The sequence below is a fragment of the Dermacentor andersoni genome, chromosome 3, assembly GCF_023375885.2.
Source record: "Dermacentor andersoni chromosome 3, qqDerAnde1_hic_scaffold, whole genome shotgun sequence".
In the NCBI taxonomy this organism is placed as follows: domain Eukaryota; kingdom Metazoa; phylum Arthropoda; class Arachnida; order Ixodida; family Ixodidae; genus Dermacentor; species Dermacentor andersoni.
Genome location: NC_092816.1, coordinates 13,561,162 through 13,573,214, shown reverse-complemented (window position 1 = coordinate 13,573,214; position 12,053 = coordinate 13,561,162). Strand labels below are relative to the sequence as shown.

General features: G+C 44.7%; 1 protein-coding gene across 3 annotated transcripts in view; it reads right to left on the bottom strand.

Moving 5' to 3' along the window:
• Window positions 1–12,053, bottom strand: part of melt (ventricular zone expressed PH domain-containing protein melted) — a 143,696-nt gene that overhangs the window by 76,906 nt on the left and 54,737 nt on the right. For 2 of the 3 annotated variants that reach the window (XM_050169736.3, XM_055065611.2), the window contains exons 9-10: window positions 8,965–9,236; window positions 804–1,020 (exon numbers count right to left, since the gene is read on the bottom strand). In XM_050169736.3, coding sequence (XP_050025693.1) covers window positions 804–1,020; window positions 8,965–9,236 — 489 coding nt within the window. The remainder of the gene's footprint in view (window positions 1–803; window positions 1,021–8,964; window positions 9,237–12,053) is intronic. The other variant, XM_055065612.2, reaches the window with a different exon arrangement.

The window sequence follows — 12,053 nt, the reverse complement described above, 5'->3', positions numbered from 1 at the left end:
GTTGCTCAGCAGCGCTGCTGGAACCGCAAAATGATGTCGGCTACGAGGTTTGACTTTTCGTCATTGTTGACTCTATTGTTGCCAAAGTGTCGACTAGCGACAGTGATGACGACACGGAAAGCGACAGCACGGGTGATCCAGGCCTGACAGTGGCAGAAGCTGTGCCATTGTATTCATCAGCCTCACGAATACAATCGTCGCGACGAGAAACGCACTACGCAACGAAAGAGGTGCCCCACGACTTCTGCACCCAACTTTGTGCATATTTTTCGGGAAAAAAGTGTGTTAATTATGCGGGTAAATACAGTAATACATGAATATTGTTTTATAGTAACAGTGAAAACAGGTGTTCATTATTCAATAACTGTTTGTAAAGTATTTTAATTTGATCCATTTTGCTTCACATCTAGCACTATTCAATTCGTATTTGATCCAGTCTCAAAAATTATTGTTCGCATGCCCCTACAAGATAGTGCTAAACCAGCAACAAGGTGATAGAAAGGAAGCAAAAGAATGTAAGAGCACTGCGCCCATATTTTGCAAGACCCTCACCTTCTTTACTGATTATAAAGAAAATGTACAGCATAGACCTTGGTTCTTGCCATGCGATGGCACAGTGCATAAGGCAATTGTAAACCAGCAACAAATTTTAAAATGTCCATAAAGTGTACACGTGGAAAGTTGAGAATTTCCTTCATTTCTTTAGTTTTGCAAGAGTTCTCTGTTCTTGCTGCAGATTTTACATTGTGAAAAAATGTTCAACCAGAACAGCATTTCTCTCTCCGTCTGCAAGTGGGCCCCACCTCATGCTCTTGTGGGCCGAGGTGGTTGTGACAGTGACACCACAGCTGGACACACGACTTGTGTGCGCTGCTGGCGCTGGGACTGAGCTTAGGTTGTGCCGACTGTTGAGTGCAGAGAGGCTCCGGTTGACGGGTGAGTTGGAGCTCAGCTTCGACATGCTCATGTGCAGGCCACATGGAGAGCTCAGCCGGCTGTTGCTCTGTGCATGAGGAGCTGCTGCAAAAATTAGCAAAACTTCATTACCAATGTTACGTACAAATAATAAACTGCCACCACAGTAAAGAGCTTAACAAGCAATGGCTGCTAATGTATTGCTTGCAGCATGGCTTCAAAAAAGTGAAAACAGTGCATATCCTGTTGCTCGCCAAACCCCCCTAAGCCACAGCTCACCCACCACTTCTGGTCTAAAATAAAACAAGCAATCACCTGATTTGAAAGAAAACAAAACATATCAAGTAGAACTCTGCTGATACGTTCATACATATTGCGGGTATAAGGCCACTAAAGTCCGGTCCCAGCAAAGAGCTCACAGACATCTGTGTGTTACAGACTGTCGCCATGTCGGCAGTCCGTAACGCACTGCGGACATCACCCACGTCGCCAACACATCCTTGAAATCGAAACTAGCAAAGCCCAGTCGATCCAGTAGTTGTCAGCCACACCCAAGCTGCAGGGCAAGCAAAGTCAAGACACTACATGTTGAAAGGCTGCATGTCGGCTGCATTTGCTGGCTGTCGTGCAAGTTAAGCACGTCTAGTGTTTGTTAATTTACCTTAAAACTTATTGTGCGCAACAAACAGGGACGAAGAATAGAAGAAACACAAGGACGAGCGCTTTCTAACAACTGGTTTTATTGTTGAAGAACCACCTGCTTTACGTGTTACGTGTATTTACGTGTTAAATACACATGTTCATGGGAATTTCTCCAAGCAGTTTCAAAGGGCGTCAACACCACCCTTGACATATGCACTGACGAGAGCAATATTAACCCCTTCAGGCTGAAAGACAAATTTATGGTGCTGCGAAGAAGTCACAAATGGTCAATGCCGTATACATACAACACCATCTGTATGTTTGAAAAATTCTCAAAATATTAAACCCTGCTGCCCCAGCAAGTGCTGCCACCCTGTGTGGATACAAGACATTTTTTTTTTTTTGGCTCCACTAACTCTTGGATTTAACGACACGGCTTATTTACAGTGGCACTTCAGCAACCACTCAAGCACCCGTGCATGCATGGAATCACAATGGTTAGTTTTGGTTTCACCTTGTGGGCTGTTTTCATTTCTTGTGCTTGCAAAAACTGATGTCTATCTGGTTTCTAATCTCTTAAAGGGTCAACGCTAGATGCTCGCTGATTCATTGCTCACAGGGGTGTGATTCAGCTATCGCAGCTCAGCTGACTTTTGTTATGCTGCCAAGTGATGAAGATTTGGTGCATGCTTTGACTGTACTTGCACCTATCTGTAGTGACAGCATGACAATGGTCAAAATACGGACTGAGCAGGTCAAAGGCAAGCATACACATGTGCAGCAACTTGTTGACAAACTTGAGCCGTATTCTCGGTTGATCACTTTTGAAGATACAGTAGACTGCCGTTAATTCGACCCTGGCGGTACCGATGAAATCGACTGAATTATCCGATGGATCCACTTAAAAAAAAAACAGGAAAAACGCTAAGACACACCGGTGATCATACGCACATCCCCGAATCAAATGCGTGCCCACATTCTGAGTGCATAAATTATAAAACTAATGTCGAAATGACATTAAAGCTCCTCAAAAACATTGACATCTAATGTGTACCCCATTTTTGCACAAGAAAATGGGCAACAGCCTAATAGGTGTTGGACAATGTCGGCAGATTTTCTCAAGTCAGTTTTGCCGCACAGTTTCAGGTCAGCTTTGCCTCGATCATCGTTATGCGGTAAAGCATACAAACAGCACAAAGGCGATTTTGGTTTCGTATCCGATTGCATTGTGCAGGCAATTTTCGGCCCAAATTTTTTTTTTTTTTTAAGAAAAAGAAAAGCACACATTAGAATCGGGTAACTACCCTAATCAGACATTGTGAGCTATAGTTATTGCTTGCAAATCTTCCTAAGGTAGGTTGAAAATCGGTGTTTTTGACAAGAGATGACGTGTGTTAATGCATTCACTTGTCGCCAGACGCTCCCACTAAAGGGTCGCTACTGGGGTACTATAGTGGTTGCGCACGAATGGGCTAACTAGTCAAGTTCGAATTATTTGGCAAAGGCCAATTTTAGGATCTAAATAATGAAAGCACGGGCCCACAGAAATGCACAAGTGCTGGCCAGGACCTTCGGTCATGATCAAATTAACCAAAATATCAAATTAACGGAAGTCTACTGTACCACTTTTAGTTTTGCAGCACTGGATGCACCGACATGTGAAAGCGATCCTGGCAGTGTGATAAGATACCATGCTTGGCAGTGGGCTATGAATGCCATCGCTCGTAGATGCCGCTGTGTCTGGCACTAGTCACTCAAAAACTTGAGAAAACGAAGGTGTTCCTGAAATCAATTATCCGAGAATACACCTCTTACAGCCACTTGTGGAATAAGAGTCATTCTCTGCTAGATCCAATACTTCTGACTTTACTTTTGACTGAGAATACTCGACTTTTTTCTGACCCGGTCAATTCATCATTAAAGACCAAGTGCAATGAAATTTCACTTGGGCTAAATTTACTATAAGTGCCTAACATATATTCTCAAAGTAATGTTGGCAAAGCTGCAGGGCTGGTAATTGGCTAATTTTGTTATTAGCAGCTATTAAATAGCACCTGCGCAGACGAAGTGTGCACCTGGAAGCAAAGTGGTAGTGATGCGGATATGGCAAATAGTGAAGAACCGTACGCAACTACTGATCTCTCGGTTGCTCCTAGGCAGGCCGGCGCATTGCTCGCTCATCATGTGCAAGTTGACGGACGTTTCTCTCAGCATGTGTTCTTTCTGTTGCGAAAATGCCGATGCATTGCATGGCCATCGGGTGCTCGAATACATACTCGAACATGAGCGATGGCTGTGCAAGTACACAACGCTGAGTAGAGAGAAGCCGAACACATTGTTCCTGTCTCAGCTTTCAGAGCACAAGCGTGCACTGCGGTGCAGCAGGCAAGTGCGACATGGACCAGCCAACGCGCACAAAGCATGTAAATTCCAGTTGACGAAGCAGCACAAGCCACATTTCAACAGCAGACTCACTTACCCATGAAGCGCTGCTTGGCAAACGGTTTCTCGGCGTGACTATATATACTACAGTTAAACCTCGATATAACGAAGTAGGTAAAATTGGCAATTTGCTTCATATCAAATATCATAATTTCGTTGTACTGAAATTTGACCTTTTATGCAAGTTGCCGATCTATTTTTCGTACACAGAAAAGGGCCGCAGAACTTTCCTAATTATTGGGCAAATTTAAAAAAGCAAATTTAAACGAGAAAACAATTCATTTTGATGAATTTAGGAGTCGGCGACAAATGATACGGTTTCATTCCACGCTGACGAAATCTTCACATAGGCGGTACAAATTAAGCGCAGCCAGCCTCGCTTTCGCATGCATTCTGCCCCCGCGGCTGATAGCATGGCCTGCACTGGGATGACGCGATCATGAAAAGCGCCAGCAGTGGCAAACAAATGCTTCGTCTGCTTTTCACTCTAATGGTCCACCAAAACTCATGATTACACAACCTTCAATACTAAATGCGCGGGAAGACAGCTTACATGAGGCCATGCCGTCCTCAGCTCGCCCACTCTCAGCACACGCGGCCAATTACCGCTAAAGTGAGTGCACTGCTGCATATGCGCTCAGCTTCGCTTACAGGCATGTGCAGTCACGGCTGAGACGAACGCCAGAAATCGTGACGCGCGCCAACTTACCACCCCCCTTGCGCGCGCTTGATCGCATTACTGCGAGCTCACTCCCTTCCCCTCTTTCTCTTTGCTCGCGTGGGGAGGCAACACTCATGCTTGAAGCCATCATCTTTCTTTCTCACCCTAGCACACTTTCACTCGCACCTAAAGCACTAAGTGCGGGGGCATGATAAGATCTTATCGCAATTTGAGTTTATACGGAACACAATGCGGCTTCGCTTACGCGGTCACTATTGTCGTGCCGCACGTGATTTGAGAGGTGCGTTTGAAAGCAGCTGCTTGTAATTATATCATTTGACCACCTGCATTCGTGGAAGTTTCCATCTATTGTCTTGGCATTCCTTTGCTGCGGAAGCGAAAGTTCGTTATATTGAAATCACATACAAACACACTTCGTTATATTGATGTTCTAATTACATGGTGTTTTATGGACAAAAGGTTATGAAAAGCTAAATACTTTGTTATATCGAGAATTTCGTTATATTGAAATTCGTTATATACAGGTTTAACTCTGTAAGCTACAATGGTGCACTAAAGTGAAAGGTAACTTGAATTCAAGGTCGATATTCTCAAACGATCTACCAGTAGTACACCATCTTCAAGACATTTCGCGCGTCTTTACGTTGGACACATCGAAGTAGACGAAAGAAAGCCTTTCTGACACAGTGCCAGGAACGAGCAGGAACCGCATGCTGCATTTGTCACGAAGGAGAATGCGATGTGGTGGCCATGGTGTAGACGCGGCGGTAAGCCATGCAGGTATGTAATGCTGCCAGAACGAAATGGGTGAAGCTTTATCATGGCTGCAGTTCGGCTTTTCCCCATAGAATAGAAAGTTTACGCGCACTTAGTACAGAGCCCCTCTAGCCCGGCTGTCTACTTATCACTTACTTATCACTACTACTACTACTACTACTACTACTTATCAACTTATCACTGTTTACTACAGATAGTGGTAGCGATCTGATCGGTCGACGAGCCTGATGTTTCCAGCATGCTAGGCAGCAGCCGGTGAAGTCAGATATGTCATGCCGGGGACAATAAGATTGCTAAAATTTTACCCTGCACTTAAACGTGACCCACAATAGCACGGCGACCAATAGTTGCCGTAGTGCAAGTGCACAAGTGCGCGGTGAGTGAGCGCTTCTTTGTTTGTTGAGGGCGCAAACGTAACACACTTGCTTCAGTGAACCTGAATTGTATATAGGCCAGCATGCTGCAGGTCAGTCAAGCTAGCACGCGATGCATCATGTTCCGGTGGCTCCGGCGTGCGATAGGACATGTTCTATTCCCACACCAGCCACACTAGACTGCAGATCATCTAATTTTCAGCAATGTAAAGTAACTGCACCATGCGTGGATTGCGTCGGCGTCAAGTCAGACTATATCCGCGCCCTTAGCATGGCCGCCCCAATGCACTCTTCTTCGAGCAGAGGCAGAATACATCGAGGCTCTGCTGTTGCACGGAGACAACCAGACAGACAAAAGTTGCCGGACTTGGAGAATACTTCACATTAAAAGAAAATTGCGGGTGCACAACAGTGTTGGAACAGCGCATGAAGCAGCAAGCAAAGTATGCTAACTCTGTGGCTAGCAGACATGCGGGACCAGTTTGCTTGATACATGGAAATGGTATACAGTCGAACCCGACTATATCGAACCCGTTTACATCGAATTATTCTATATATCGAACAATTTCTGGTCACGGTATAGTTACAACGAGTATATATAGCAAAAATTACGCTTACATCGAACAAATATTGCAGTGACTCCCGATATATCGAACGTCAAGCGGCGGAAAAGTGCCCCCAGAAGTTGGCTTTCCCTCGCGGTAGCGGGGAAACCCGGCGGCGCGGCTCCATCCAACCGCTCTCCCTACCGTGACCGCGCTGCCTCGGGCTGTTCGGGCGAGCCGTCGACACTCCCCCTGTCGCGCATAGTGGAGTCTATTAGGCCACATCCTCCCTCTTTCTCTATCATCTTTCACCTGCCACCCCCTCTCCCCTGACTACGCAGAATCAAGCGTCCTTCCTTTCTTTAGATCACTATCTAGCGACACTCCCCAGCAAAAAATGATCCTGGCCCGCCTACAGCGCTTGCTCAGACAGCCAACCAGAGGCTCTTGTGCTCTCTTCGTGCAAGATGGCGAAAGCGCGAGTTCTCTGGCTGCTTCTCTGGTTTATCGTGTGTGCGCCTTGTGGGCCTTCTCCCGCAGTGTTGCCGTGATGAAGCGGCAGAATTCGCCTTTCGTCGTGAAGCTCCAAATCATAAATCGCGTCGAACACGATGAGAAGTTGGATGTCCCCGCAGCATGCAAGATTCCGAGGAGCACTCTCGGCACGATTAGTGCTAAAGTGGCCAGACTCGCAACCCGGTGCCCATGGCGCTCGACGCTTACGCACGGCCGTGTACGAGGGGTTCTTCATACGTGCCGGTTTCCGCATGCTCGGTGAGGACTGTAAATTCTGATGAATGCGACGAAGCCGTTGCCGGTGTTGCCGAAGTTTGGAGCGAGCTGTCAAAATTTCCGGGACATTCGAATCAACGGTGGACGAGTTTGTGAGTGCAGAGATGAGTGTGACCACGGTAGAGCCCGGAAACGAAGACTACATCGCCGACATCGTACTGAGCACAAATGAAAGTAGGGGCATGTCGAGGAAAGCAACTACGGTCCTTTGCCCACATCTTCCGAAGTTATTGGTGCACTCACATTAGTCCGGTGCTTCTGCGCGAATGCGGAAGGTTGCGGCCTCAGCTGCTCCGACTCCTTAGACAATGTGGGGAAGTGCGTGCGTCGCAGGCAGCGAAATTGCCCAGGCAGAAGAAAATGCAGGACTAATTTATGCCAAACTAAGCTAGTTTCGTTAATAAAGTGATTTTATAAATGACATGTGCTTTTATGACATCCAATTATTTAGCAGGCTTATATCGAATTATGCTCTATATCGAACTGATAGGCGTTTTTTTGCGAGTTCGATATAGCCGGGTTTGACTGTACAAGCAAGGAAAGCAGACGGCCTGGGCAGTGGTTCTCTATAGTTTGCATAGTATGTCACTTCCGGTGACTGGTAATGGCAACATTTTTTTTCAGTTTCGGTATGAAAAACAAATTTTTGCGAGCGTATTGTTAAGCGCCCACTCTCATTTCAAGTGTAAAATTTTCCATGGAGGCTACTGTATGTCTAAATTATATGAAACAGGGCTTTCTTACGAGTCTATAATTTCAGTGCAATTGGCCTTTTAGCTGTTGCCAACTATAAATCCTTTAGAGGCTGAGTTGTGCATAGTGTGTTCGTTTTAATATTTAACAGCATGTTCGAGTGATCTTAAGTGCATGTTCACATAATATATTTCCTAGGTATTACATTTCTTTCACTCGGTTTCATGGAATTGTATTAGCGGGGTTCTATGGTATTGACGTTTAGGGACCGCTTGAGTTTTCTTGTTGTGAATAAGAAGCATACATATAACTGCATGCAGAATAAGCAAGTCATGTGGCCTCAAGTTGAGAACGAACCTGCCAGAAAGCAGTGCCCCACTCAAAATAGTGGAAAACAAAAATGTGCACATGAACTGATGTGGTACATTGAAGCATTTCTTTCTGTGGGATTCAACCATGTCATCCCTTACTATAGAACATGGAAAAGATTATCCCACCTAACTGGGTGCCGTGAGTGAAACAGAAAGATGTCCAGTTGCGCAGTACAATTTCGATGAACAGCAGTATTTCGGCAGCACTTTGCACCATGGGGTTTGTGGCTATATTTCACATGGAAGAGGCATGTGGCTATGTTTTGCACAACAAACCAAATTTAAAGCTGTTTTTGTGTCATCGTGGTGCTTAGTTTTTGCAGATACCTGGACTAACAAATCAATGCCAGCTCACAGGAATATAAGTGGCAATAGGATGAAGGGTTTAGTGATTTGCTATCCCTGCATTCTGTAGCAGCGCAAACAGAGAGCAATCAATGACAAAGGCCACAGGACAAGCGCTGACTCGGAACTAAATAAAAAATGGGGTGGAAGAGATGGCCTACATCATTCTGAGCCAGGAAAGAGTCCATTAAAGAGATTGCTATAAGAAATAATGGGCCTATCACTAAGTTAAATAGGGGTGGCAGCAGAAAGCGGAGGAGTACGAATGGTGTGAGTTTCAGTGGAACCCATAAATGGTGCCTGTGAAAACCTTTGGCCAGCCAGATCACTGATTATCAAATACATGCTGCAAGGAAATAGGAAAACCAGCAAGAAAGGGCGCCTACCGTGGTGCATGTGATTTGCCGAGGGCAACCGGGTCATGCTCCGATGGGCAAGCTGGCCCGAACCTAGGTGGCCCAGGGAACGAGCACTGGCCTCCTGCGATGAGATACCCAACGTGCCAGCTGCCCTCGAAGCCTGACTAGCAGCACCGCCCACTGGTGTACGCCCTGCCGCCACAGCCGGCATGGTGGCGCCCCGGTTGGATGAAAGATCATGTCTGCTGCCACCAACTTTGACGATCGTGACACCTCCTGTCCGGTTAACCACCTGTGCTCTGAGAAGAGTGGGGGCATATACACTGGTCATTTCAGTAAAGATTTTTTAAATTTTTTTTATTTGAAAAGAATATGCAACAAAATTACGAAGGTGACTTCTTTCAGTAAAATCCAGCTGAAAAATGCAAAAGCTTGTTAATTACATTTGCATTGTTACTCTTATTTCCTTATGAGCCATCTGTAGTATAGTTCAGTTGAGCAGCACAAGTCGAATTCTACGACTCGCACTTTAATTGATGAAGCGGCGCACTTAAAGCTGACACATTATCGCACACATGGGAAAGGACATACACAGGCACAGTTACCAGCATCTGTGTATGTCCTTTTTCATGTGTGTGTGAACATGCCAGCTTTAAGTGTGGTGCTTCATCAATACCGTGGTTCACGAACTGGTAAATCAGTATCTATTAAATAGATTCACACTTTAAGCCACTTGGACAGACTACTCAAGTAATCCCCACAGCTCTCACTGTCATCTATGATGATACTGCAGCTGCTCATGCGAACTTATGTCCTTTACATGTGTGCAAAACCTCCAGAAAACGTGAAAGTGGGTCTGATATGGCTTTGACAGGCATTTTTCCAATGGCATGGGCATGTCTAGACATTTTCTAGTTCCTTCGTTCCTTGCAATCACTTGCCCCTTCTACTTACCTTCGTTTATTATGTTTGATTTTTTTCCTGCTTCAACAAATTTTCTTATACATTTATCCAACCTTGCCTCTGCTTAGAAAAAAAGAAAATCCGATCGCTGCAGTATAACAGATAGACCTCTGTGTGTGTACAGTTGTTGAAAGGAGAGCTCTCTTTGCCCATGAACTGTTTACAGGGAGCTTGCCAGGAATAGAAAGTGGAAAGTCTGGTTTCACTACATTCAACTGAACCATGAAAAGGGCAAACTGGTTATGGTTCAAATTGGCTAACTAGAACACGAAGTGGTAACTGCACCAACCCACAAAAGGGGCACTGGATGTGATGACAGCAAACTATAAGCCGTCTTTATTAAGAAAAATATATGCACTCATGGAGAAACTACTGCTAAAGCATGCTCCAAGCAGGAATAATTCTTGGCAATTATGTGTGTTTCTAGATCTTGGCAACTATTTGTTAGTACAGTCAAGCCTTGTCATAACGAAGACGCAGCTGCAACTAAAATTACTTCCTTATGACCTGTATGCATTATAAAAGTACATACTAATACAGAGTAAAACAAATCTGAGATTGCGCCTATGTCAGAAAAGTGCAAATAAGTCTGTCTTTGTGTGTCAGCATTGCAGGCCACCCAGCAAGGGTGGTATTTTCGGTCATATTTCAGTGGTATTTTCAAAGATAAAATAGCATTTTCAACATTTCATGGGACTAGCAACTGGCTTGTTGGTGTCTACAGGCAGCAGCATCCTCCTGGCACTGTGCCAAGCACGCCATCTGACATGACTGGCAAACCACCACACTGCCGTTGTTTTATATTAATAACCATATATTATGCCGTTATATTATATAATAACCACCATATTATGAATGATGTGTCACTTGATGCTTTTGTTGTGAATGTTGAATACTTCTTTGAAGAGCACTTCTTTTTGTAAACCTGTTTGTAGCCATAGCTTTCTTGATTATGAGTCATGTATTGAATGATTCTAGAGCTCTGCACACTTTTGATTCGATTATTTATGTAGGCTGTGTGTCTTTTCATTCGTGTTCCGGAACACTAAACTTGTTGTTCTACCTATTGTTCATTCCACTCCTGTCAGAGCCAAAGAAAGGCTCACAGTATTATGAAATAAATAAAAAAACAAATAAATAAATAAATAAATAAATAAATAAATAAATAAATAATGACGGTGAGACAGTACAGCTGCTGGCATCGCACGCTCAACTGAAGGCGCAGATGAGGCGTTATAAAAATGACTGGAAGATTCCACCATCGAATTCGACACATGATCCCAGTGATAGCGAACCTTATCAATAAAGGCATGATCATAGTGCCATTTTACAACAGAACCTTTGTCGCAAAATGAACCGGAGGCCTCCCAGAGCTTTTTGCGAACAGATCTCACATTTGAAGACAGGTCATCGGTGAAGCGCCAAATGGAATTTTTTAGTTTAGAGGCATTTTTGAAGATCTGAAGCTTATCCTGGAAACTTGGGATCTTCATTATGGCCGGGCGCTAGTGGCCTTCTTGAGGCCAACCAAGCCTGCGACACAACACAATTGACGGACATTGCATCATCAGTGTCTCCGAAAACAGCCGTGAAACATTAGCAAATAATGTTTCATGAGTTTCACCAGTCGGTTCATCAAAACCATGTAGAATTGTATTGTTTCGACGAGATCTGTTTTATAGTTCTTCATTCTTGGAAAGTAGCCGTGTCCCAGTTGTCAAAAGTGAAGCCACCTCTGCCTGTAGTTTGGCGCACAGGTCAGTGAGCGCAGGGGCATTATCCGTTGCGGTTATGCGTTTGTCTAAGTCTTCAAGAAGTGAAGAAACAGAAAAGGTGAGGCGTGCAGACAAGACACAAGAGAAAAGAAGCGGACAGCACGAACGCCAACTATCAACTGAAGGGAGCACTGAGGCGAAAAAAGAAAGACACAAAACTCATCTGCGCAAGCTCTGGAATGGTATCACCACATGATCCCCATTCACCAGTATCACCACGTGGCGATACCATTCCAGAGCTTGTGCAGATGAGTTTTGTGTCTTTTTTCTTTTTTTCGCCTCAGTGCTCCCTTCAGTTGATAGTCGGCGTTTGTGTTGTCCACTTCTCTTCTCTTGTGTCCTGTCTGCACGCCTCACCTTTTTGCATAATGAATCCTT